The sequence below is a fragment of the Mustela nivalis genome (genome assembly GCF_964662115.1).
Source record: "Mustela nivalis genome assembly, chromosome: 4".
Classification (NCBI taxonomy): domain Eukaryota; kingdom Metazoa; phylum Chordata; class Mammalia; order Carnivora; family Mustelidae; genus Mustela; species Mustela nivalis.
This window is the reverse complement of record NC_139023.1, coordinates 160,552,003-160,576,513: the sequence shown is the minus strand read 5'-3', so window position 1 is coordinate 160,576,513 and position 24,511 is coordinate 160,552,003. Positions and strand designations below refer to the sequence as shown.

The 24,511-nt window shown below is 41.2% G+C and overlaps 1 protein-coding gene and 1 pseudogene across 5 annotated transcripts in view; both read right to left on the bottom strand.

Moving 5' to 3' along the window:
- The window catches only part of ENTPD4 (ectonucleoside triphosphate diphosphohydrolase 4), a 37,959-nt gene that overhangs the window by 4,825 nt on the left and 8,623 nt on the right, over positions 1 to 24,511 (bottom strand). For 2 of the 4 annotated variants that reach the window (XM_082729226.1, XM_082729227.1), the window contains 10 exons: positions 23,864 to 24,061; positions 23,151 to 23,356; positions 19,419 to 19,569; positions 18,751 to 18,854; positions 10,171 to 10,230; positions 9,309 to 9,463; positions 7,136 to 7,302; positions 3,384 to 3,708; positions 1,548 to 1,633; positions 467 to 628 (listed from right to left, as the gene is read on the bottom strand). In XM_082729226.1, the coding sequence (XP_082585352.1) occupies positions 467 to 628; positions 1,548 to 1,633; positions 3,384 to 3,708; positions 7,136 to 7,302; positions 9,309 to 9,463; positions 10,171 to 10,230; positions 18,751 to 18,854; positions 19,419 to 19,569; positions 23,151 to 23,356; positions 23,864 to 24,061 (1,614 nt within the window). The remainder of the gene's footprint in view (positions 1 to 466; positions 629 to 1,547; positions 1,634 to 3,383; positions 3,709 to 7,135; positions 7,303 to 9,308; positions 9,464 to 10,170; positions 10,231 to 18,750; positions 18,855 to 19,418; positions 19,570 to 23,150; positions 23,357 to 23,863; positions 24,062 to 24,511) is intronic. The other 2 variants (XM_082729228.1, XM_082729229.1) reach the window with 1 other exon arrangement.
- On the bottom strand, positions 15,607 to 16,475 carry LOC309863974 (large ribosomal subunit protein uL30 pseudogene; annotated as a pseudogene). Its single transcript has one exon. The product of its transcript is annotated as a large ribosomal subunit protein uL30 pseudogene (transcript).

Genomic DNA, 24,511 nt, shown 5'->3' with positions numbered 1-24,511 from the left:
CAAACACCTCAAAATGTCGACACACGTCACTGTACGGGAATTACGGGAAGTACTAGCTCTGCTGCCAGAACACATATTACTGTACCACAGATATGTCTTCTGTAATATTTTGATAAATATATTTCAATACGGCAGTTTCCTCTATACCCTGTTATTTATTTACATATCTTAGGAGCAGTATTTTGAGGAGTCTGAAACCATAAAGATGAAGAGCCCCAGAATTAGCCCTTCTGTGCAGGGGTTGGGGAAAGATGCTTGACATAACCAAACACTTCTGTGCTGCATGTGATGGGACGGTGGGTGGGAAGGAAGCACGGGTGTGGCAGACCAAAGTCAAACTCCAGTCTGCGGTCCTGCCCGCAGCCAGCATGCTCCCCAAACACCTGCCAGCCCCAGCTGCCATGAGCTATCATAATGCAGAAAAGCCTGTTTTGTTTGATTCTTGTTACCAGATTCGCAGCCATACCTTAATGGTAAAAAACGGGTCCTGTAAAGGATTGCTCCGAGCGTCCACTGAACCTCCTTGTCATAAACTTGTAAGGCTGTCTTTAAATTTTTATAGTTGACAGGAAACGAAAAGCCCCTGTGAAACACTTCAAACATCCAAGCCGACTTGAAGCACTGATACCTAGAAACACCAAGCACAAACCTAAGTGGGATTCACTTACTTGTCACCACAACCCGTTCGCTGGGACGGCCTTCCCCCACCACCACAGTGGGTGCTGAGGCCTCACTAGGCTGGCGCTCCGAGCAGACAAACCAACTGTGTGCACTTCTAGTTGACGGACTTGGTTTGTACCCCTTGTCCCACAACCCAAAGAGTTCACCTACCAGAATCACTAAGCGCATGGAACTTGGTCTCAGTAGGATTTCACACCTTGCCATGACAGATTTTTTCTCCTCAGGCATTCCCTCATTTACTTTCTGATAAATACTGAGCAAGTTCCAACTTCTTTGGACCTCAGTTTCTTTATTATAAAATGAGAAGGCAGAAGGGTCCTTTTCAGCTCTGATAGTGTAGGATTCTAAATATCAGAGGCTTACTTATTGCAAAGTGCTGGGCTAAGTTAGTAATGAGATATAATAGCAAGTAATAAGATACCCCATGTCACTTTAATGACTTATGAGGACAGGATCTTAAAAAGCAACAAATAATTATGAAATAAGGCAGAACCTGATAAATGCCACTAGGGAGACATATTGTGTCCTCTGGACACTGAGAGAGGGATGGAGTCTGCTTGAATGGGCAGAGGGAGACTCAACAAGGTCAGCATCTGACCTGACTCTGAGGTCTGGCCAGGACTTCAACAAAGCAGGGGGTGAACAGGGGAACTCTAGATGGAAGGAATAGCAAAACTGAATAAAACTGTCAGATACGTTTGCACACAAGTATCTGCTGTCCCGTTTGAAAGGAACCCAGGGTACAAGAGGAGAAACCGGGATCAATGAGGATGCAAAAGTAGGTTGGGGTCAGGGTGTGGCAAGCCAGGGGCCAACACTGAAGCATGGTTTCTGGAAAGCGTGTGGTTCAGCCACCCACTGCTTACTTCAGCCGGTGGAGGTCGGCATGGGAAGCGTAGAGTCCGCGGTCAAAGCGTTCCCGCAAGATCGACCACTTTGTTGCACAATAATCCTGGAAGAAATTTCATCCCAGATAAATCATCGGTAAGGTGAAACAGTTTCTTCATTTTCAAAAGGGTTTACCAGATTCATATTTCTAACCAACAGATACTTCCAATCAGGCAATACAAACTTAATTTCTATATATAACGGGAAGACAAGATGCACAAGCTTCCAGCAGACACTGATGAGTGCATGTTCCATCTTAAAATGCTGCTGAAGTTTTTGTGACAGAGAATTTCACTGCCCATAACCAACCTCTTCAATACTGCTTACATTTCCCCCTGTGTGATTGCCTGTGCCAGGCAAACTTTTGGAACAGTGAAGTGGTGCTTTAGCTAGGTCAGAGTGGGTACCTGTTTCTGTGGCACCACAGTGCAAGGCTCTGGGAACACCAACAGGATTCCAAAAGGCCCGCATTTAGAAGGGAAAGACATGCCATCTTTTCCTGAAGTTATTTGTAATAATATTGATAGCTAACAGTTATGGAGCACTAAGTGCCTTTTCTGAACACAATACTTAAAGCCATTCCTTGGCATGGCTAGGACTCCAACCCCTATTTCAAGGATGAAGAAACGGAGGCTCTGAGAGATGGTGAAGCGTGCGAAAGGGGACACAGAACAACACTCGGTCTGGGGTGAGAGGCAAGGACAGGCATTTAGGGCAGAGCAAATACCGTGAACGAAGACAAGAGGGCAAGTAGCTTAGCTGCCCGGGAAACTAAGAGCTGTCTGCAGTGATGAGAGTAAGGGCATGCCGGGTGGGGAGAGGAGGCCCCCGAGAGGGGCAGACATCCAAAAGCATCTGCAATTTATCCTGGTATGAAGGAAGCTACTAAAGACTGTAAAAAGGAGAGGGGCCAGCACTTGCGTCTTGGACAGAACTCTCTGGGAGCGGCATGAGGCATGAACGGTGGAGGGACACCAGAGGCAAGAAGATCGACTGGGAGGTTCCTGCAGGTGACAGCCACAGGCCTCACTAGGGCAGTGAGAGCAGGACGCAAAGCAGGGAAGGCTTTGAGAGAGGATATGCATGAAGTAATGTGCTTGTTGACTGATTGTGGGGCGTGTGTGGCGAGGCTGGAATGGATGGCAGGGAGAAGCCTAGAACTCGAGTTCTGGGAGGTGGACTAGATGGTCAGGGATGCCATTAACCCAGACAGCATCACAGAATGAGGGAACAGAGAGAAAATGGTGGGTCTGTTTTGGGTCATGAAATCTAGGCAGGGGTCAGGCCTGGAGCCTCTTCTTGACAGGCAGTGGCAGCAACTCATGAGCATGGATGAGACCATCAAAGAGCCTGAAGGTCCAAGGGCTAAAGGTGGCTGTTGGGAATCACCCAGGGTTAAGGGGTATAAAGGTGGGGAACCCTTGAAAGAGCCGAAGCCACCATCAGAAAGGGAGGAGCCAGCAAGAGAACAGGGGTCCTGACAGCTAAGCGACAGAAAGGCTGCTGGGAGTGGCCAGATCATGGCTACATTATCTCCTCGAAGTACACAAGTCTGTCACCTGGAAGCCACTGATGCTCAGAGTGGCTCATGGAGTGGTGGGCAGAAGTCAGTGGATTTCTCACTCCTACTGGGCCTGCATCTCTTGTTCAACCAAGGGAACAGGGTCCCCAGCAGGCTGCCCTACATCCTTCCATCCTCCACCCTCCCCTTCTCTTGACTCAGGCCTCTCAAAGTGCAGGAGGGACATAAGCTGCCACTGTCCACATGAGTCTCTCAAAAGCATGCGGAGGAAGAGGATGTCTTTGAAGGTTACCTTTGCAGCTTTAGTAAACGTAGCAGCATTGTAATCCCCCCCCATTCGTAACACATCTTCAGTGCAATAGTAGAACTCCGAAAAGCCATAGAATTCACTGTTTTGGAAGTGAATTGGGGGCTGGTAGACACCGTTGAGGGAAGTCTGTGTCTCATTCGTTTTATTCATGAAAGGCTGGATGGTCTCTCGACATAGGTCAAAGTCTCCTGTTCCCCGGAGGTACATGGTCTGTCCATTTTGCTGGATTTCATCTTTAATGTCTAGGGGTAAGCAGGGGTCCAGGTATGGAGTATCAGGAGCCAGACCCGTCTGTTTCCCCAGGAGCCTACAGGACAAAGAGAAACTTGATTTGAGACTGACAGAAAACCGTTTTTTGAAGAAGCAGCTGCAGGTCAGTGTTTCTCAAGACATTCTATGGACCGTGAGCTCAGCAAGGTGTTCTGTGGGAATGAAAATGGATTCTGGGGTCATAAGGTTAGGGAAACAGGTTCTTGAACCCCTCTTGGAGATTCACCATCCATGCACATGCGTAGGGCAGACACTGTAACAGGGTCCAGTGAAACAGCTACCTGGTGAGATGATCAGTGCTTTCAGTACCCAGGAATGTGGCCTGTTTGGGTGCCTATGCTCCTCTTGGATTCAAGTTCACTGCAGCTGAATGCCTACCAACTGTGTCATTCCCAATCCTGTTCTGCCACTAGAGCCTGTGGGTTTCAGTGTATAGAGATGAAATGTGACTGTGGAAAAAGGTCATTGTCCCCAGGCTCCATGCCTTGGAGGCAAGGTGCTTACTTGAAAACTACTGTCAAACTCAGTACTAGCAAAGTTGAAAAAAAAATTGGGAAAATCTAGAAGAACTGGTATCAAGTTGCTTCACAAAGGTTTGCTAAGCCCTTGGTAGTCTTTAAAGAAGCCAAATGACACTGAGATGAGCAGATGCAGGGCAGGCCAGAGCTATGATGGCGGTAGCCTAAGAAAAAAGAGCTATGACGGCGGTAGCCTAAGAAAAGACCTCAGTCTGGAACAAAGACTGGCCCATGAATACCTAAGCTAAAACAAAGTGCTTACAGTTACATTCCATTTTGGATTCTACTTTAACTGATTTTTAAAAATTAATCAACTATTGGTCCCAATTGCTACAGATAAGAGTTTCTATTGTTAATTCAAGGTTCTGAGACATTCCATGGACAAGATCTCTTAACTGTCCTCTGAAATCACTTCCCGATGTGATTTCCCTGCACTAAGATCTGTCGTCCCCTGTACATACTCACTGCTAAGCCACTGAGGAACCGGAAAGAGCTCACAACCACTGGGTTTACTTTAGTGTTTGATACTGTGACATCACATGGGCCTAAAAAGGTGTTTAAATTTTATTATCCGTCACTCGAATGACAAGTTTTTTATTCCTAAGATCAAGGCAACTTAAAATGCACTTGAATGTAATAAATTAAGGTCTTTGCCATTAATTAAAAATATCTTATTTTAAAAACTCAGTTGCTATTGATGGCGAAGAGATAACTATATATTTCAAGGCTCAATTCCTCACATATATAAAAAATGATGACTAATGTTTATAATCATTATAAAAGTCCAAGATGGCTTAGTCAGCAAAGCGTCCAACTCCTGATTTCAGTTCAGGTCATGATCTTGGGGTTGTGTGATCGAGCCCCTCATCAGCCTGCACACTCTGTCCAGAGTCTGCTTGAGATTCTTTCTCCCTCTGTCCCTCCCCCTGCTCACACACACTCGCTCTAAATATATAAATAAAATCTTAAAAAATAAGTCTGAGACTAGTCAAATGTACTTCAACACTACTGTTTTTAGCTGTCCTACAACTACATTAAGAAGGGCCACTGAACTGTCATACAAGTTTGACATTAAAGCCAATTACTAAAAATTAGCATTGCAGGTGTTTCTCTGAGGTTCTAACTCAAACATCACTAAAGAAGTATTCCTATATAAGACCATTATAAAAAATAATTATACCAAAATGTAGTATATTATATACTACATTTAAAAGAAACTATGGGACTACCAATCTCTTAACTAACACCATTCAATTAATGTCTGGAGCAGAAGAAGAACAAGTTTTTATGGCTCTTCCTATTCACATATGTGAATTTCTGGAAGATGTGGTACTGAATGGCTGTGTCTTGGTCTTTCTTAAAGTTCAGGCCTCCAAAATTTTGTTAAGATTAAACTGATCAAGGAACTATATACTACCATTTATCTCTACAAATTGGGATTTTTTCCCCCTTCAAAACCAATCATCAAAACAAGAAAAACTAAACACAGTAATTAACAGGATATCTTATATAACTCCACATTTCAGGTATTTTTATTCATCCAAACAGCTTTGCTTTTCTTATGCCCCAATTTCAAATAAATAATTGCTATATACTTAAACTTATAAATTTAATTTATACTTTATTTATTTTATTTATAATTTATAAGTTATACTAATTAAAGTGCTGATTTAGGGACACCTGAGTGGCTCAGTCAGTGAAGCGTCTGCCTTCAGCTCAGGTCATGATGCCAGGATGCTGGGATTGAGTCCTGCCTCGGGCTCCTTGCTTGGTGGGGAGGCTGCTTCTCCTTTTCCCTCTGCCTGCTGCTCCCCCTGCCTTTACTCTCTGACAAATAAATACAATACAATAGTGTTGCTTTTATTTGTTTTATATATTTTCTATAGCAGAATTTTTTATAAACTCAGTTTTTTGGGTTTTTTTCCGTAAAAATCAGGGCAATTTTATTTATGATGATGTAAATTTAGGGTGACATAAATACCCAAGACTCCACGTTTGGATGCATGGGTGAGATAAGGACCAAGCCCAGGCCTTCTGCTTCTCCTTGGGATTCCTGGGGGCAAACTTCTCTTGCAGTGTCTTCCATATGTCTTTATTCATTTCCTTAAACTCTCTCAAGTTGTCTGTGGACAGGATCAGCTTGTACTCCTCCATGAACAGGCTGCTGAAGCTTGTGTCTCTGGGACGAGGGTACTTGTGTTTGTAATAGTTCAAATGGAGTTGTGCTAAGCTCTCATACATCTGACCACAGGCCTTAGGTTCTGGAATATGGGTGTTCTCTCCATCCTTAAAGACCTGTCTTACCCTGTGCCGCAGATAAGTGCCCAAGTCCCAGCCCTATTTGCTCTCATCCACTGGCCAATCCTCACAGAGCTTAGGGAAATGCTCATAGCAGCTGGTCACAATTTTGGGCCCCTCATAAACACATTTTTTAAAAGTTTCACTGCTAAAAATGTTTAAAATCACTAACTTAGACTTGTAGATCACTTCTTTCTCTCTGGTCTTATCCACTAACTGACTGCACAGGCTGGTTTTCCAGAACACCACCAGAACATCAGGTAATCCCCTTCCATCCTCAATGACAATCTGATCATCACTTACTGGCGGCCTCTGGGACATCTGCAGAGGCCCAGGTACTGAGTTTCCCAAGGGCTCTGCAATGTGAAATACACTACCCAGGGCTCAAAACTGCCTCAATACATTAATAGTGAAATCTCTAATCTACGGAGGTGTGGGTCTGAGGGAGAGATCTTCCTTCGGAAGCTGGAAGGGTTCAGAGCCAAAGACATATGCTGTCCCTTCATTTCTCAGCAGCCAGGGGAGTCAAAAGCTGACAGTGCTGATATACTTCTGTTGCTTGAGGTCTCCCTGCTTTGCCTGGATATTTTTTCTATGAGGAGATACCAAGGTTTGAAAGTTAATGCTACGAAGTGGAAGGTGCTTTACCTGTTCTTTTGAACTGTGCTGGCAAATATTCGGTCTTCGTACCTCTGTCGAGCAGCATTGCCACCAAACCCAAGAAATGTGGCCACATAGACTCGGTATACATGCTCAGTTTGGTGAACATCACATCCCAAGTTAAATTCAGCTAACAAGTTCTTAGCTACTTCTTCCTGCAGGTGCAAGGATAAAAGACTTCACTATTTAAAGCAATACAAAAACAATAACCTCCTGTGAAAAAGGATCTAAAAAGATTCCCATCTAAAAGCAGCAAAAATGTCTCCCAAGGACCCTTCCAAGCATCCTTCTGAATTCAATATGACAATTCTGACTTAAGAAATTCCAGATGTGCTGCACATCTGTGATACTGTTGCTTTTTGGAAAGGGAAGTTCATACCCTCCGATATAATATACGTACTTTGGAAAGACATAGCTCATACCCTCCAATGTAGTATATGTACTTATGGAAGCCTATGTTTTAGAAATAATTCTAAACATTTTAAAGTCTCTACATACAAAGATGACCTCTGTGTTCTGTGAGAGAAAAAAACAAGTGTCATCTAAATCTACAACTCTGGGGCACCTGGGTGGCTCGGTTAAGTGTCTACCTTTGACTCAGATCCTGACTTTGGGATCTTGGGATCGAGCCTGCATCAGGCTCCCTGTTCAGCGTGGGGTCTGCTTCTCCCTGTCCCTCTGCCCCTATGCCCCTGCTCCTACGCTCTCTCTCTTGCTCTCTTTCTCAAATAAATAATAAAATCTTTAAAAAAAAATTATTTTTAAGATAAAAAAAATCTACAACTCCAAGGAGGGCTTAGTTAATTATGGTAATCAATAGTATGTGGAAGAACATGCTTATGCACTATTAAACGAGGGACACAAAATTATATAAACAGTAAGATTACAGCAACCATATTTGAAAAAAAAACTATAGGGGGAGGAGTCAAGATGGCGGAGAAGTAGCAAGCTGAGACTGCTTCAGCTAGCCGGAGATCAGCTAGATAGCTTATCTAAAGATTGCAAACACCTGAAAAAAAAACTATAAATACAGAAAAATGAATGAAAAGAAATACACCAAAATGCTAACAATGATTGTTTTTGGATGACACACCCATAGAAAAGTTTTAACCCTGATTTTTCAGTATTTTTTTCGAAACTTGCTTTCTGTGTATTTTTTACTTTGTCTTGAGGGGGAAAACATGACTTTTAACAAAAGGTATAATAGTTTCTAGAGGCATGCGGGGATGAGAAGCAGGACACAGATATCGTTGTATTTGAATTTACAAAGCATTTCTGTAAAGAGCTTAATAAATACGCCAGTAACAGTGAACACTAGGCAGCTGGCAGTACATCAGCTATGTTATATGCACTATCTCATCTCAGCCTTATAAAAGCCCCATGTGAGAGCTGCCTGCATGGACCTCTACAGATGAAGAACCTGCCTCCCAGGAGTTAAACGATGTGCTTAAGGTCGCGTTTAGCGAGGCTCACGTGACGATGGAGGCCAGGCTTTTTTAACCACTACACCACACTAGGGGGAAGTGCAGGAAACCAGGTTTTAGTAGGAATTTACATCTGAGTGGAAAGAGAGTCTTAAAGATGTGTAGCAGTTCAGGAACACATCTGGAAACTTTCCTGGTGCTCTCTAGACAAGGCTGCCCAGCCTATTGGGAAACTATTGGTAGTGACTACGGGCCCTGAGGGGCACGGGAGAAAACAGTGGAAACCCTAAGTTCAGAAATGTGCAAACAGTGCATACAAACCTCAATTTTTTCTAGAAAAGTAAAAAGCTGTCTGAGCTTTGAAAGAAACCCCAGTACATTCCCCAACATTAACTTAAGAAATGTAATGCTATTACATTGTTTTACAGTATCTGTTGAGAAAAGAAGTGACTGAAGAGAAAATACAAAAAAAAAAAATTCAAGCATGTGACTAAAATTTACACCAAACAAAAACTCCCAGTTCAGAAAACAAACCAGCTGACTTCAATGAACAAACACAAACGGCTTAGCAGAGGTTTGCGTGGCTTTCTCCTGACTCCGTTCTCCTGGGTTGGGAAGGTAGGGCCTCAGCAAGCATAGTAAAGATGTGTTCAGACTCAGAAAACAAGACAAAAATGGATGGAGACATGTTAAAGGAAAACCAAACCAAACAGAAGAAAATTTGTACGGATAGTAACCTGCTGTGAGGAGGCAAAGCTTACAGTTTTGGGAACTTCGTACGCTATCTGAGTCGACACGCCGCCCATGTCCAGAATACCGGCTGTCCTTTTACGGAGAATAGCTTCCCTGCTTTCACTACCAGGAATGTTAACCTCCACAACTGCCTCCTCATCTGCAAATAACAAGAAATATCTGTTGGAACAGAACCAACCTGGAAAATGGGGATCTTCTTGTGAGTCCCCTTGTTTCCATGGTGCTTATCTTAAGCCCATCTGGGCAAACTCAGCCTACTCTTCCCACCTATAGTCAAATTCATAGTGGGAAAGAGCAGCCCTCTCTCTACTCCTACCCACTTAGCTGTGTCACAAAACTTGGCTCCTGGGGGTGCCTGGGTGGCTCAGTCGGTTAAGTGTGTCTGCCTTCAGATCAGGTCATGATCCCAGGGTCCTGGGATCAAGTCCCACATCAGGCTCTCTGCTCAGCGGGAAGTCTGCTCCTTCCACTCCCTCTGTTCCCGACTCATGCTGTCTCAAATAAATAAAATCTTTTTTTTTTTAAGATTATTTATTTATTTATTTGACAGAGAGAGAGAGAGAGAGATCACAAGTAGGCAGAGAGGCAGGCAGAGAGAGAGAGAGAGAGAGAGAAGGAAGCCCTAGACTCCCCACTGAGCAGAGAGCCCGATGCAGGACTCGATCCCAGGACCCTGGGATCATGACCTGAGCCAAAGGCAGAGGCTTTCACCCACTGAGCCACCCAGGCGCCCTCAAGTAAATAAAATCTTTAAAAAACAAAACTTAGCCCCCGTTTTATCCTTTGGGATTAGACAGAACAGCCTCATTTCCAGTCAGACAAGTTGGTTGGAAACATGATACTTACCATCCTCAATATGCTCGAATCGTCCAAGGACAAAATTAATGCCAATCCAAGCATACACACCTACAGACATTTCACAGGGGGAAGATAAGAAGGATAAAGTTCTAAGATAATTTTTATAACTTTTATCCATGCAGTTAGCACAAACAACTCATCTACTTTACTCCCTGACAACCTATGAACACATTATCTGAAATAAAGCATCCCTGATAATGTATTTTGTATTCTCCTAGTGGCTTTCCAAGAACTCTCAACTTTAAAATGTATAATTCTTATCATTTACATGGGTAAAAATAGAATTCCCTCAATGCCAGCTTTCACTTGGAACTTTTTTGAAATAATGGAGTTTTTACTTCATGAAGTTAAGCCTATCAACAGCAAGCTTGAAAAAAACACATTAACTCTGACTCTTCCAGTTCCTTCATCCCTTGCTTTCACTCAGTTGCCAAGCCTCGTTCCCCTTCTACATTCCCTCTATCCAGTCTTTACCGACTTCATTTCCACCTTGATTTAAGCTGTTACAGAGACCTAGTCAATCTCCCTGTCCTCGTCCCCCACTCCAACCCATGCTATTCTCTGCTATTGGCCTGACCACTAGAACAAAGGGCAAATGCCCCACAGCCTGACAATCCAAGACCTCTTGGATAAAACCTTTTTGTTTTTCTTGAATAAATCAGACATGTAACATTGTGTAACTTTAAGGTGTACATTGTATTACTTTGATAGGTCTATACACTGTGGTACAATTGCCCTTGCCAAGTTACATACAGTATTACTGCCTATACTCATTATACTGTCCACTAGAACTCTATGGCTTGTTACTCATTCCAAGTTTGCACCTTTAAACACCATCGATCTTATCAACCCCTATTCCCTGTTAACCACCATTTTATTCCATTTTTCTCATAGGTTTGACTTTTTCAGATTCTACAAGTAAGCGACATCAAACAGTACTGTCTTTCTCCGTTGGACTTATCTCACTTAGGATCATGTGTTCAAGGTCCATCCATCTTGTCACCAATGGCAGGATATCCTCCTTTCTCATGGCTGAATATTACATTGTGTATATGTACTACAACATTTTTAACCGTTCATGCATTGATGGACCCTTGGGTTGTTTCTCTAACTTGGGTTCTTATAACTAACACTGTGATAAACATGGGAATGCAGACATCCTATTGAAATCCAGTTTTCATTTTCTTTAGGTATATACCTGGAAATGTAATTACTGGATTGTATGGTACACCTAACCAATTTTTTGAGGAACCTCCACATTGTTCTCTGTAGTGCCTGGGCCAATTTACACTCCCACTTACAACGTATAAGGTCTTTTCACCACATTCTTGCCAGCACCTGCTACCTTGTCTTCTCAATGACAGCCATTCTAACAGGTATGAGATAAAATCTCACTATGGTTTTGCTTTGCATTTCCTTGACATTAGTGATGCTGAGCATCTTTTTGTGTGCCGTTGGACATTTTGCTGTCCTTTTTGGAAAATGTCTATTTAGGTTTTTTTGTTTGTTTGTCTTAAAGATTTATTTATTTGAGAGTGAGTGAGCAAGGATGGGGGGAGGAGCAGAGGGAGAGGGAGAATCTCAAGCAGACTCCCTGCTGAGCACAGAGCCCAATGTGGGGCTCCATCTCACATTCCGAGATCACAACCTGAGATCATGACCTGAGCTGAAACCAAGAGTCTGATGCTCAACTGACTGAGCTACCCAGGTGTCCCATGTCTGTTTAGTTTTTAGTCAAATTGTGTCTTAATTTAATAAGTCATATGAGATCTTTATATATTTTGGATACTAACCCCTTGGCCAATATACGGCTTACAAGAATTTTCTCCTATTCTGTAAGTTGTTTTTTCATTTTGTTAATTGTTTGTTTTACTGTGTAGATGCTTCTGAGTTTGATATAGTCCTATTAGTTGGTTTTTGCTTTTGTTATTTTTTATTTTGTTATTTTGTTATTTGTTATTTGTGTGTTGTGTCCAAAAAATCATTGCCATGACTAATACTGATGAGCTTCCTCCCTGCGTTTTCTTCTAAGAGCTTATGATATCAGGTTTCAGGTTTAACTCTGATCCTTTTTGAATTAGGTTTTGCAAGTGGTATGAGACAGGGTCTAATTTCATTGTTTAACAAGTGTTTCCTCAGTTTTCCCAGCACCATTTGTTGAAAAGACTATCCTTCCCCCACTGGGTATTCTTGGCTCCCTTACTGGGTATTAGTTGGCAATATATGCTGGGATTTAATCCTGGGTTTTCTTTATTATTATTTTTTTTAATTTTATTTATTTGACAGAGAGTTAGAGAGAGAGCACAAGTAAGCAGAGTGTCAGGGAGAGGGGGAGAGAGAGAAGCAGGCTCTCTGCTAAGCAGGGAGCCTGATGTGGGGCTCGATCCCAGGACCCTAGAATCATGACCCAAGCTGAAGGCAGCTGCTTAACCAACTGAGCCACCTGGGCGCCCCTAATCCTGGGTTTTCTATTCTGTTCCACTGATGGATGTGTCCTATTTTTTTTATGCTAGTACCATATTGTTTCTATTAACATTGCTTTGTAGAATGGTTTGAAATTGAAGCATGATACCTCCAGCTTTGCTCTTTTTTCTCAGGATTGTTTTGGCTATTAGGGGTCTTTTGTGATCCACACAAATTTTAGGATTGTTTCTTCTGTTTCTGTGAAAAATGCTTTTGGTATTTCAATGGGGGCTGCATTAAATCTATAGATGGCGGGGCACCTGGGTGGCTCAGTGGGTTAAAGCCTCTGCGTTTGGCTCGGGTCATGATCCCAGGGTCCTGGGATCAAGCCCCGAGTCGGGCTCTCTGCTCAGCAGGGAGGCTGCTTCCTCCTCTCTCTCTGCCTGCCTCTCTGCCTGCTTGTGATCTCTGTCAAATAAATGAATAAAGTCTTTTAAAAAAATATGCAGATGGCCTTGACTAGTATGGCAATTTTAACAAAATTAATTCTTCCGGTCCAGGAACATAGGTTGTCTTTCAATTTGTCTTCTTCCATTTCTTTCAGTCAAGTCTTAAACAGTTTTTTTTTTTTTTTTAAGATTTTATTTATTTATTTGACAGAGAGAAATCACAAGTAGGCAGAGAGGCAGGCAGAGAGAGATAGAGAGGAGGAAGCAGGCTCCCTGCTGAGCAGAGAGCCCGATGCGGGACTCGATCCCAGGACCCTGAGATCATGACCTGAGCCGAAGGCAGCGGCTTAACCACTGAGCCACCCAGGCACCCTTAAACAGTTTTTATTGTAAAGATCTTCCACCTCCTCGCTTAAGTTTATTCTTATTTTATTCTTATCTAAAACTTGATACCATTGTGAATGAGATAGTTTTATTTCTTTTTCAGATGCTTCATCCTTAGGGTAAAGGAATGCAACTGATTTCTGTATGTTGGTTTTCAATCTTGCCTCTTTACAGAAACTGTTGATTAATTCAATGACTGACAGCTTTTTGATAGACTCTTTAGGATTTCCTATAATTAAGATCATATTATCAGTAGATAATGAGAGTTTTACTTTTTCCTTTCTGATCTGGATGTCTTTTCTTTGTCTTGCCTAGTTACTCTAGCTAAGACTTCCAGTACCATACTGAACAGGAGTGATGAGAGCAGGTATCCTTGTCTTATTCCCAATCTTAAAGGAAATGCTTTCAATTTTTCTCCATTGAGTCTAATGTTAGCTGTGAGTTTGTTAAATGTGGTTTTTATTATGTTGTTTCTTCTTTACCCACTGTTAAAAATTTTTATCATGAAAAGATATTATATTTTGTCAAGTGCATTTTTTACAATACTTTTTTGAGATGATCACATGATTATTTTATTTCCACTCTGTTCTTTATTATTTCCTTCCTTCTGCTAACTTTGGGCTTCATTTGTTCTTCTAGTTACGTGAGGTATAATGTTGTACTGTTTATTTGAGAACTAATTTCTCAATATATGCTTCTATTGCTGTAAATTTTTTTCTCAGAACTGCTCTTGCTACATTCTGTAATATTTGCTATGTTCTATTTCCATTTTCATTTGTTTTGAGATAATGTTTTATTTCCTTTTGAATTCTTCTTTGACCTGTTGGTTTAGAAGTATGCTGTTTCATTTCCACATATTTGTAGATTTTCTCACCTTCCTCTTGTTGATTTCTAGTTTCATACCATTGTGTTCAGAGATGATGGCTGCCATGACTTCAATCTTCCTAAACTTGTTAAGACTTCCTCTGTATCTCTCATATGATCTAACCTGGAAAATGTTCCATGTAGACTTGAAAAGATGTATATTCTGCTGCTATTGGATGGGATGTTCTGTATATACCTGTTAAGTCCATTTGCGCTAACATGTGGTTCAATTCCAATATTTTGCCTTGCTGATTTTCTGTTTGGGTGATTCATCCATTGGTGATAGCGGGATTCCAAAGTTCCCAGCTATTATTGTATTGTTCTCTATTTTTCCTTTAAGACCTGTTAGTATTTGTTTAATATATCTCAATGTTTCGGTATTGGGAGCATATATACTTATGTTCTTCTTGAAGTACTGGCCTGTTTATCATCATAAAATGACCTGCTTTATCTCACCACCCTTCTAGCTTTCCAGTCTATTTTGTCTGATATATATATATATGGCTATGCCTGCCTTCTTTTGGTTTCCATTTGCTTAGAAAAGTCTATCTGTGTCTTAGAGCAGAAACGAGTCTCCTATAGGTGGCATATAGTTGGATCTTGTTTTTTTAAATCTATCCAGCCATTCTGTGACTTCTGATTGGTAAATTCGATCTGTTTACATTTAGAGTGATTACTGATCTGTAAGGATTTACTACTGCCATTTTATGTTTTGCCTTCTGGTTATTTTGTCTCTCCCTTGTTTTCTTCCTTCTTTACCCTTCCTTCCTTTACCCTTGTAAGTTTGTGGTCCTCCAAGGTTTCCACAGTTTGCTTAGTGTCCCCCTTTTTTTAATGTTTTGTGTCTCTCTGCTCTGATGTTTGCTTTGTGGTTTACAAAAAACATCTCATAGGTAGAAGTCGTTTTTCTACTGATAGCAATTTATCTTTGTTCACCTATAAAGTTTCTATCCCTTTTACTCTTCCCTTTTTATATTTTTGATGTCACAAGATATCTTTTTTATGTTGTGATGTTGTGACCAAGTTATAGCAGCTATGTTTACTTGTAATGCTCTTTTTCCTTTAACCTTTGTACTTGTTTAATATACTATTCCAGAAACGTTAGTTTTTCTACTTATGACCTTAATCAGATTTTGTGTGCTTTCCTCTTTTCATTCCAGCTTGAAAAGCTCCTTTCAACATTTCTTGTAAGTTGTTTGGGGGTGGTAAACTCCCTTAGCTTCTGTTTGTCTTGGAAAGCCTTTATTTCACCTTTATATCCAAAGGATAACTTTGAGTATTCAAAGCTGAGTATTCTCAGCTGGCAATTTGTATTTTTCAATACTTTATTTATTTATTTATTTTTTCCACTTGAGAGTAGTCCTTTATTAACTGGCCCGATTACAAAAATAATCATGGTAGATACCTTAGTTTATTCTTCGAATAAGCCTATTGATCTGGTCTTCCCTGTTGCCAGCATCTCCACCTTCCACAAAATGGGTGGTCTTTTTCTTCATCCCCCCCTCGTGGAGAGGATAATTTGAAGGGCCATAAAAAGTTGTTTGCCTCTTTGAAATGTTTTCCAACAGTATAGATCTCGTGAATCAGATCCTCCATGCAGATGATGCCATATTTACCAAGAGATCCGGCAATCAATGTGTTATCTGTCAGGGCAATTCGCTTCTTGTTGATTTTGCCATAACCACGCTTGTAGATTAATTCATTCACTGACTTCAGGTTAGGGTACCCCCATGCTATATATGGTTCCACAATCCTTAACATGTTAACTGAAGCCTTGTTGAGCTTAACAAAGGTGCCATTAAAGATTTGACGAAGGCGAAGGAGCCGCAACACCTTTTGAACCTTTGGGCTCACACCATTGATGCCTCTGATCCTGATGACAAACGCCAACTTGGGTTCTGCAGGTACGTAGAAGTTGCCAGCTTTTCTTGCCATCCTCGCCATCCGAATCTCGGTCCGGTACATCTGTCTGTACTCCTTGTGGTAATGCTTGGCTTTCTCATAGATAAGCTTCCTCCTTGCCTTTCGAAGCATCTTTTGAGCAAACTTCTTCCTCAGACGCTTGATCTTCAGCTCTGCGAAATTCCTGCGCTTCTTTTTAAGGGTTTCTGGCACGGCAGGAACCTTCTTTTTCTTCTCCTCTGCACCCTCCATGGTTCCAGCCGGAAAAAGAGGAAGTCGGCACATGCCTGTATTTTTCAATACTTTAAAGTGTCATTCCACTCTCTCCTGGCCTGTAGAGCTTCCACTGAAAAATATGCTGATATTGACAGAAATTCTTTTGTAGGTTACTGTTTTTTTCCCCCTAGTTTCCTTCAAAATAATTTATTACTGTCTTTTGACAGTTTTAATGTAATGTGTCTCAGAGATAAATAAAGTGGTCTGTTAGCTTCATAGACCAGAAAGAACCCAGTTCCTTCCCTGGGTTTGGGAAGTTCTCTATTACCTCTTTAAATATGCTCTCTTCTCCTTTTGGGATACCCTCTAATCTTATGTTGGTTCTGCTAAAGGAGTCTGATAGTTTTCACAGGGTTTCTTCACTTTTTAAAAACCTTAGTTTTTGCTCCTCTTTTACGGGAACCATTTTTATATTCCTATCCTCAAGCTTGCTTATTCTCTCCTCCGTCTGCTCTATTTCCAATGCATTCTAGTGATTCCTCATCTCATGTATTGACTTCCTCAGTGCCAGAATGTTTGGTTTTTTAGAAGTTTAATCTCTTTGGTAAAGTACTCCTTCTTTTCATTAATTTTATTCTGGAGATCAGTGTATTAGCTCACTGAATTTCTTTATAATAGTATTTTAAATTCTTTATCAATTAGATTTAAATATTCCATGTCTTTAGGGTCAATTACTGGAAAACTGCCATGTTCTTTTTGTGATACCATATTAACATGATTTTTCAGTGTATGATAAAAAGTGCTCTTTCTGCTGTATTTCAAATCATGGACAAAGGGAAGGCTTTCTTATTAGGGAAGGCTTTTTTTTACTTTGGTTCTAACAAGGTCGGTAATTTAAATAAAAAAAAAAGGATGACCGCAGAGTTTGTGGAACTGTGTTTAGTACTTGGGGCAACCACAGCCTGATAGGTGATCCTTAAGTGGGGGTGGGGGATCCAGGGGTCCATGGGTGATCCTCTTGCCAGAACCCTGGGGCAGAGAGCAGGACACACACTCCTTCAGTTCTCTGAGCCTTCTTTCCTTTTCCTTTCCCTTCTCTCAGTCAGTGCAATCTCTGCTCAGAGAGATCAGCTGGCACAAACTGTCGGGTAAACCCCTAACTCACCACCTTCACCCTCTGCCTCTTCTGCTAGAAAAATCGTGTGGGTCCCCTGCTGCCCCTGCCACCACTTGCCTGGCTCCATGGCGTCCTCTGAGGTTCAAGCCACCCATTTTCAGATGGGTGTATGTGCTGAGTGTCCTATGCAGAGCTGCTTTCTCTGGGTTATAGATGTCTGATTAGTTTTAAAACAAAAGGAAGGGAAAAAAGGAACAACTCACGCTGCCACAACACGGACATCACCAAGACCTGTCCAACTTTTCTTCTTACTACCACTTTTCAAAAGGGCCATACGCCACTCAAACTATTTTTGTTCCTCTGTCCACAATGCAGCTTTTCTAACCTATGCAGACTCAGATCATTTCTTCTGCTTGGAATGTACTTCCTATCCTTCTCTCAGAGCCCAACCCTTACCAGGCTCTGGCACACTTATTGCTAGTTATCCCACAGTTTAAACTGTCACTTGCTCTATGATGTCCCTAGCAAGGAAAAAACGAAGCAAAACTCCCTTTTGCAAACTCCCACATACTTCTTATCTTCCTTACGGCACCTAACACTATCTCATGTGGCAGCTAACTGTGTACCTCACTCGTCTGTGAACAGCTCAGTGGCAGTATTTGAGTTTCACCCAGTTTGTATTTTCTACAAGGTCCTTCCCAGAGGAGGCATTTGCCCAAATGAACCATGATTTTGAAATAGGTGCTTTTGGTCTTCATTTCTAGCAAACTAGTCCCCAAATAATATCTCACTGATTTTTCACTTCATTCTCAAGTAGAATCATTTACTTGAAAGCAGAACTAATATTTTCTCAGTGTATCAAAGTCAAGAATTTCCCCTTTGTAGCAAATAAGTTGACGGAAGGCACCAATAACTCAGTAATTATCATAATTACTAAAAGGTGTATACCTTAGGCAAGGAACACAAACCTTCCCTATCCAAATGAATCCAATGTATCTTTCCTAAATGTGGTAAAGACAAGCTAAGTTATTTTTTTAATGGCTTAAGGTTTGGAGAATAAAGGTCACTCATATAACAAACTAACTTTGCCATTTAAAAATAATATTTCAAGCTATGATTTCCTAAATTTTAAGATAGTAAAAGTAATTTAATAATGCGTACACTGGAAAAAACAATGGGGAGGATTTAAAGGAATAACTTCCCAAATTTCAAGTTGAAAACCAATATACCAACCTTCTTGTTTCCCTGAAATCACTTCTGCGTGAGAGTCAGAAAACAAGAAGTCAAAGTGCACGGGGATATCAGTCAGGAGGTCCTCCAGGATGGCTTTCTGCTGGCTGGAAGACAACCCCAAAATTGACACATCAAATGGAGCCTACATTTCTCTGTTTTAAAAAGAGAAACAAAACAAAACAAAACAAAACAAAACAAAAACTATGGCTCTGGTATGTCCTGTACAAAAACAGTAAATTTTAAAGCCAAAGTAATTCACTGACTAAAACTATTTCAGGAAGAAATCTCATGAGTTGTGTGAATTCTGTGATTCCCAGATATGAAACTACAACTAATAACATAGAAAATCAGGGTTTTTTTTATATGACCACTTTATAGGTTATGGTTTACTGTTTACTTTATAGCTCACTATTTATAATCAAATACATGAGAAGATTTTTGGTGCATTCTGGCTAAGGGAATAGTTCAGGCTCTATTCCAAATTTGAACAAAGAATTTTTACTGTCTTCCTTTTGGTGATGATAATGAACGAGGAGGAAGGGAAGGAAAAGGGACAGGAGGGGAGGTGGGGAATACACCACCACCATGGTCCACCCCACTCTCTCTCCCACCCCCCACCTCCCCCACCCTCAGGGCCTGGCCTGCCCTGGCCCCATGTGGAGGATCACCTTTCAGGAAGAATTCTCATTCCAGCTGTGCAGAGGATGTAGAGAGGCGTCTCTTTGTGTTTTGCCCGTGGTACATGCTCTGCAGCAAAGTTCAAGAGTGGAGAAATGTAATCACTGACTTTCTCTGGAGAGGTAGCAAATTCTGAAATGCCTACAGAAAAGAGAGCACTGCTGTTAACAAGCAGATAATTAATATGTTATGTTTCTTCAACGGGGCATATTTGAGAGAAATTCTGGCTCTACACCACACTCCCCTAGTTTTTCCCTATCCCTCTAGCAACAACCTTCACAGCCTCTCTTCCTTACGTGGTGGTGGTACTAAATGTTCAGTCTTACCCTCTCTTCTCAGTCTCCAAGAAACTGAGACCTGATTGTGCAACTACTATGTGCCAGACACTGGGATCGACAGCACATGAGCTCACGAGCCTGCCCTCCAGAACATGTTTCCACATTGTTCAGGCAAGCTCTCTCACTCCTTTGGCTGCCACCATCCCCTTTGTGTCTCAGTTCTCCAAATCTCACCAGTAACCACCAGATCATGTTCCCAACCTCCAGATCAGCATGTGGGAACTGTACCCTAGACATGGCCAGACGCTGGCCCTTACAGACCCCAAACTCAACACACACACATATATAAACCTGAATCGAACTTCCACTACAAATCTGTTCTTATTGCTTGTTACCTACCCTAGTGACCACCATCACTAGCCAGCCAGCAGCCCAAGCCAGGATTCTGGATAAATCCCTCTCCCTCTCCCAATATGTGTTCTGGGTGTCCCTGATCACATCTCCCTGGTTCCTCTCACATTATTTCATTTCTCCTCATCTCTTCTGGCAGCCTGATGCAACATAGGCTCTGCTCCAGTCTTCATGATCTCTTGATCATTCCCTATGCAAAGAGTATCTTCCTGACTTCAAATTTCAAAAGTCCCCAAATTTCTCATCTCACAGATTAGGAAACTCTGGATCCAGAAAAAGGTTTAAGTGATTTGTCAGAGCAGTCAGCAGAAAACAGACTAAAAGACAGATTTTTTTTTTTTTAACTCCACCTACAATGCTGTTTCAACAAACACCAAGCCCCAACTGATTCAGAATCTATTCAGTAAGGAAATTTCTAGAGCTCTGCTGAAATGCTATACATGAGAGTCCCTGCTTCAGGACCAAGAAGAGCTATAAAAAGGTACTTGAATTTCTACTTCAAATACTTTCTGTAGCATCAGAAAGAACCATGTTAAGCCTATGATGTCCCAAAGGACAACTGCAAGGCATGACAGGTTTTATCTTATTTCAGGTGAGCAGTTTGGCCGCTGATGGAACCTGATATGTGAAACTAGATGAAATGCAATGTTCTTTATAGAGCTTTATTTTTCAATCTTCTGGTGAATTTTTTATTTGATCAACATTACTTTAACCCTGAATATGTTTCTAGATTAGGAATACATCAAAATTCAAGGAATGGAATAACAGAAAAGTTAAAATTCACAATCATTCATTAAGAGGTAGAGAAAAAAATGATCATTGTTCATGGAAATTTACTTTGATATTAAAATAATGCTTATGTGAGAGACTCCGATTAAATCCTCTCCCTTTAACCTAAGAAACAAGGTAGAGGTTTTGGATTTTGGGATAATATGCTGGTGCCCAGATGCCAAAATATCAAAGAACAATCACCTTATTAAGGGTTGCCTGAAGAAGGAAGTGGGGCCTAAATTATTCAGTGAAGAATGGGGGGGGCTCTCAAAGAACCCACGGTCAATGCCATCACGAGGAATGTCATTTGAGTCAACTTATAAGTCAATGTCATTTATGAGGAAGGGTATTTTATTGTTAAAACTGAACTTCCTTTACATTTACGTATTTGAAATAGGAGAGAATAAGCTAAGATGATTATTTTTTATCAACATTCTCTAATATTTTATAAGACAAATTCCTGGGATTGTTTGGATTTAATATTTTACTATTTAACACACTAGCAAGATGAACTAAAAGTGCTGAATCTCTATTAAGATCTGTGGTCCAGTGTTTTACTTTTTTAAGTTTATTTTATTGTTTCAGTAATCTCCACATCCAACGTGGGGTAAGCGGAGATCAAGAGTCACATGCTCTTCCAAATAAGCCAGCCAAAAACCCCTGTGGTGCACTGTTTAAATCAGTGATTATCAACTATCAAGACATAAAATGCCTATTGCAAGGTACTCCTGGACACCTTTCATTCCTAATACTTCTGATAGAAGGGCAATGGAAACTATACATACAGAAACTATACATACAGAAAGAAATTGAGAATGACAGATTTTAATTATTTAATGGAAAAGGCAAATCCCAATTTTTACACAACACACTGACTTAGAAACTGTGATATCTTTAAAAACTGGACATAACAACATTGGCTCTTCTAAGTTCTACAGTCACTCTTACTAAATAATCTAGATGATCAGAAATACATTGGGGGGGCACTGGGGCACATGGGTCAGTTGGCTAAGTGTATGACTCTTGGTTTGGGCTCAGGTCATGATCTCAGGGCTCCTCTGCACTCAGCACAGTCTGCTTGAGATTCTCTCTCGCCCTTTGCCCCTACCCCCACCTGCACTAGCACGAGCTCTCCTCTTTCTAATAAATAAATAAGTAAAATATAATCTTAAAAAAAAAAAAAAAAAAGGGCGCCTGGGTGGCTCAGTGGGTTAAGCCGCTGCCTTCAGCTCAGGTCATGATCTCAGGGTCCTGGGATCAAGTCCGGCATCGGGCTCTCTGCTCAGCAGGGAGCCTGCTTCCTCCTCTCTCTCTCTCTGCCTGCCTCTCTGCCTACTTGTGATCTCTCTCTGTCAAATAAATAAATAAAATCTTAAAAAAAAAAAAAAAAAGGAAATACCTTGGGGCACTTTTTTTTTTTTTAAGATTTTTATTTATTTATTTGACAGAGATCACAGGTAGACAGAGAGGCAGGCAGAGAGAGAGAGGAGGAAGCAGGCTCCCCGCTGAGCAGAGAGTCTGAGGCGGGGCTCAGATCCCAGCACCCTGGGATCATGACCTGAGCTGAAGGCAGAGGCTTTAACCCACTGAGCCACCCAGGTGCCCCCACATTGGGGCACTTTTTAAAAATGAGGGGGAGGGACGCCTGGGTGGCTCAGTTGGTTAGGCAGCTGCCTTCGGCTCAGGTCATGATCCCAGCGTCCTGGGATCGAGTCCCACATCGGGCTCCTTGCTCGGCAGGGAGCCTGCTTCTCCCTCTGCCTCTGTCTGCCTGTGCTCGCTCGCGCTCTCTCCCTCTGTCTCTGAAAAATAAGTAAAATCTTAAAAAAAAAAAAAAAAAAAAAAAAATGAGGGGGAAAAAAGAGAAATATGTACCAATGTATGTATTAGACCACAGATATCCATGAGTTATCTGAAATTACCCTGTTTTCAGGGATAGCAACCGATGGCCACCAAATAGAAAAAAAAAATCCCTCCATAATTAATGTCAACTAGCAAAAACCTGAGTAGACACATGAGTAAGGCACTGTGATAAATGCTGTGGGAGACACAAGAAAGACATGGTTTTGTATATTTTATCAAGGAGTAGTCACCTCATGTGGGATAGACAGAAGAGGGGAAAGAAAGTGAAACAATCAGGTCCTGGCGTGAGCTTTGAACCAGAGTGATGACTTATGGGGAGAGGAGAGAAGGACATGAAAGACCTCACAGAGAATAAAGGAAAGAACCTGGTTACCAATCAGATATTTATCTTTTACATACCGGGTTTTATTTTCATAACCACTGGCTTTCGGTTTTTATCCCTCATTTGTCTGATATCCAAAAGATCATGAGGATTGCCATTGTGCCTTGGCCAGCAATAGACGAATATTCGAGACCCACTGCTACCACAGTCCACCACGATACCGTAGTTCACATTGGGGTTATTGGTGTCTGTAGCTTCAATGTCAGTAACTCGTGCCAAGTACCTTGTTCAGAAAAATGAACATATGCTTTTACTGAAACAGAGACTATCATCCTGAATCCGAACACAACAAATGCAATAAACAAACACCAAGTCCATGAATTCTGAGCTGATCCATCATCACATTTTTACAACGGGGCCAAATGATTAAAGAGTCAAAACAGAACCCAGTGATAGTGATAAAGATAATCTAAACCAGATACACAGTCATTACTCCTTTTAGGAAGTTCAAACAAGTTCTGAGAACCAAAACTATTCCCAAACTATTGACATTAACTGAAAAATCAGCTTAGAAGATATCACAGGAGAAGCTTATGTTTAAATCCTCTTACTATGTGGATTTGGTGGTTAATGATTAAACAGCTTCCGACAGTTTAATTTTTCCTGCCACACTGTATTCTCTACAGATTCTGTTTCCTGCAGCCACATGCTCCTTCAATTCCAACCTAATCCCCAAAGTCCTGAAGCTGTAACATGAAGCATCCCATCTAGAAATGTTTTCTTCTCTTACCTGTGAAACTTCTTGTCTCTGGATAGTCGCCCATACTTATTTCGGATTATAACAACAGAAAAGTATAAAAGTGAAACAGCGGCAGCTAGGACGCTAATAACAATAATCTGGCGTAAATTGGTATTCAGAATTCGAGGGCACCCCACTGGAGAGATGCTAAAATGCCAGGAAGCAGGAAAAAGACAGGAGATGCCGATCCTAAAATTCAAAAAAAAAAAAACCAAAAAACAAACAAAAATAACAACCAACAACCAGATTTTAAAGCAATCTGCTCCAAAGAGGTCTCACCTTACCGAAACTTATCTCAAGGTTAACATTTGAGTCAAGCCACCGGTTTTCCCACTGGGAGGTATCTGTACACCAGCACCTTCCCTGTTGCTATTTTGCTATTTTACTCATTATTATAAAACTACATAAATGAAAATTACACCCTGATGGTAATCACATTTCTGTGTTTTTCCACCTTTCTTGACAATATTGTGTAGATTATTTGTTCCCTGCTTTGTTTCAAAACAAACAAACATAAAAATCAGAGACAAGTAGAAGTTCAATACCATAAATATATAAATCTACAATGAACGCAGGTTTAAGGATAATGAAACCAAAAAACAACTCAGAACAAGGAAATGCATGTAACAAGACAGACCT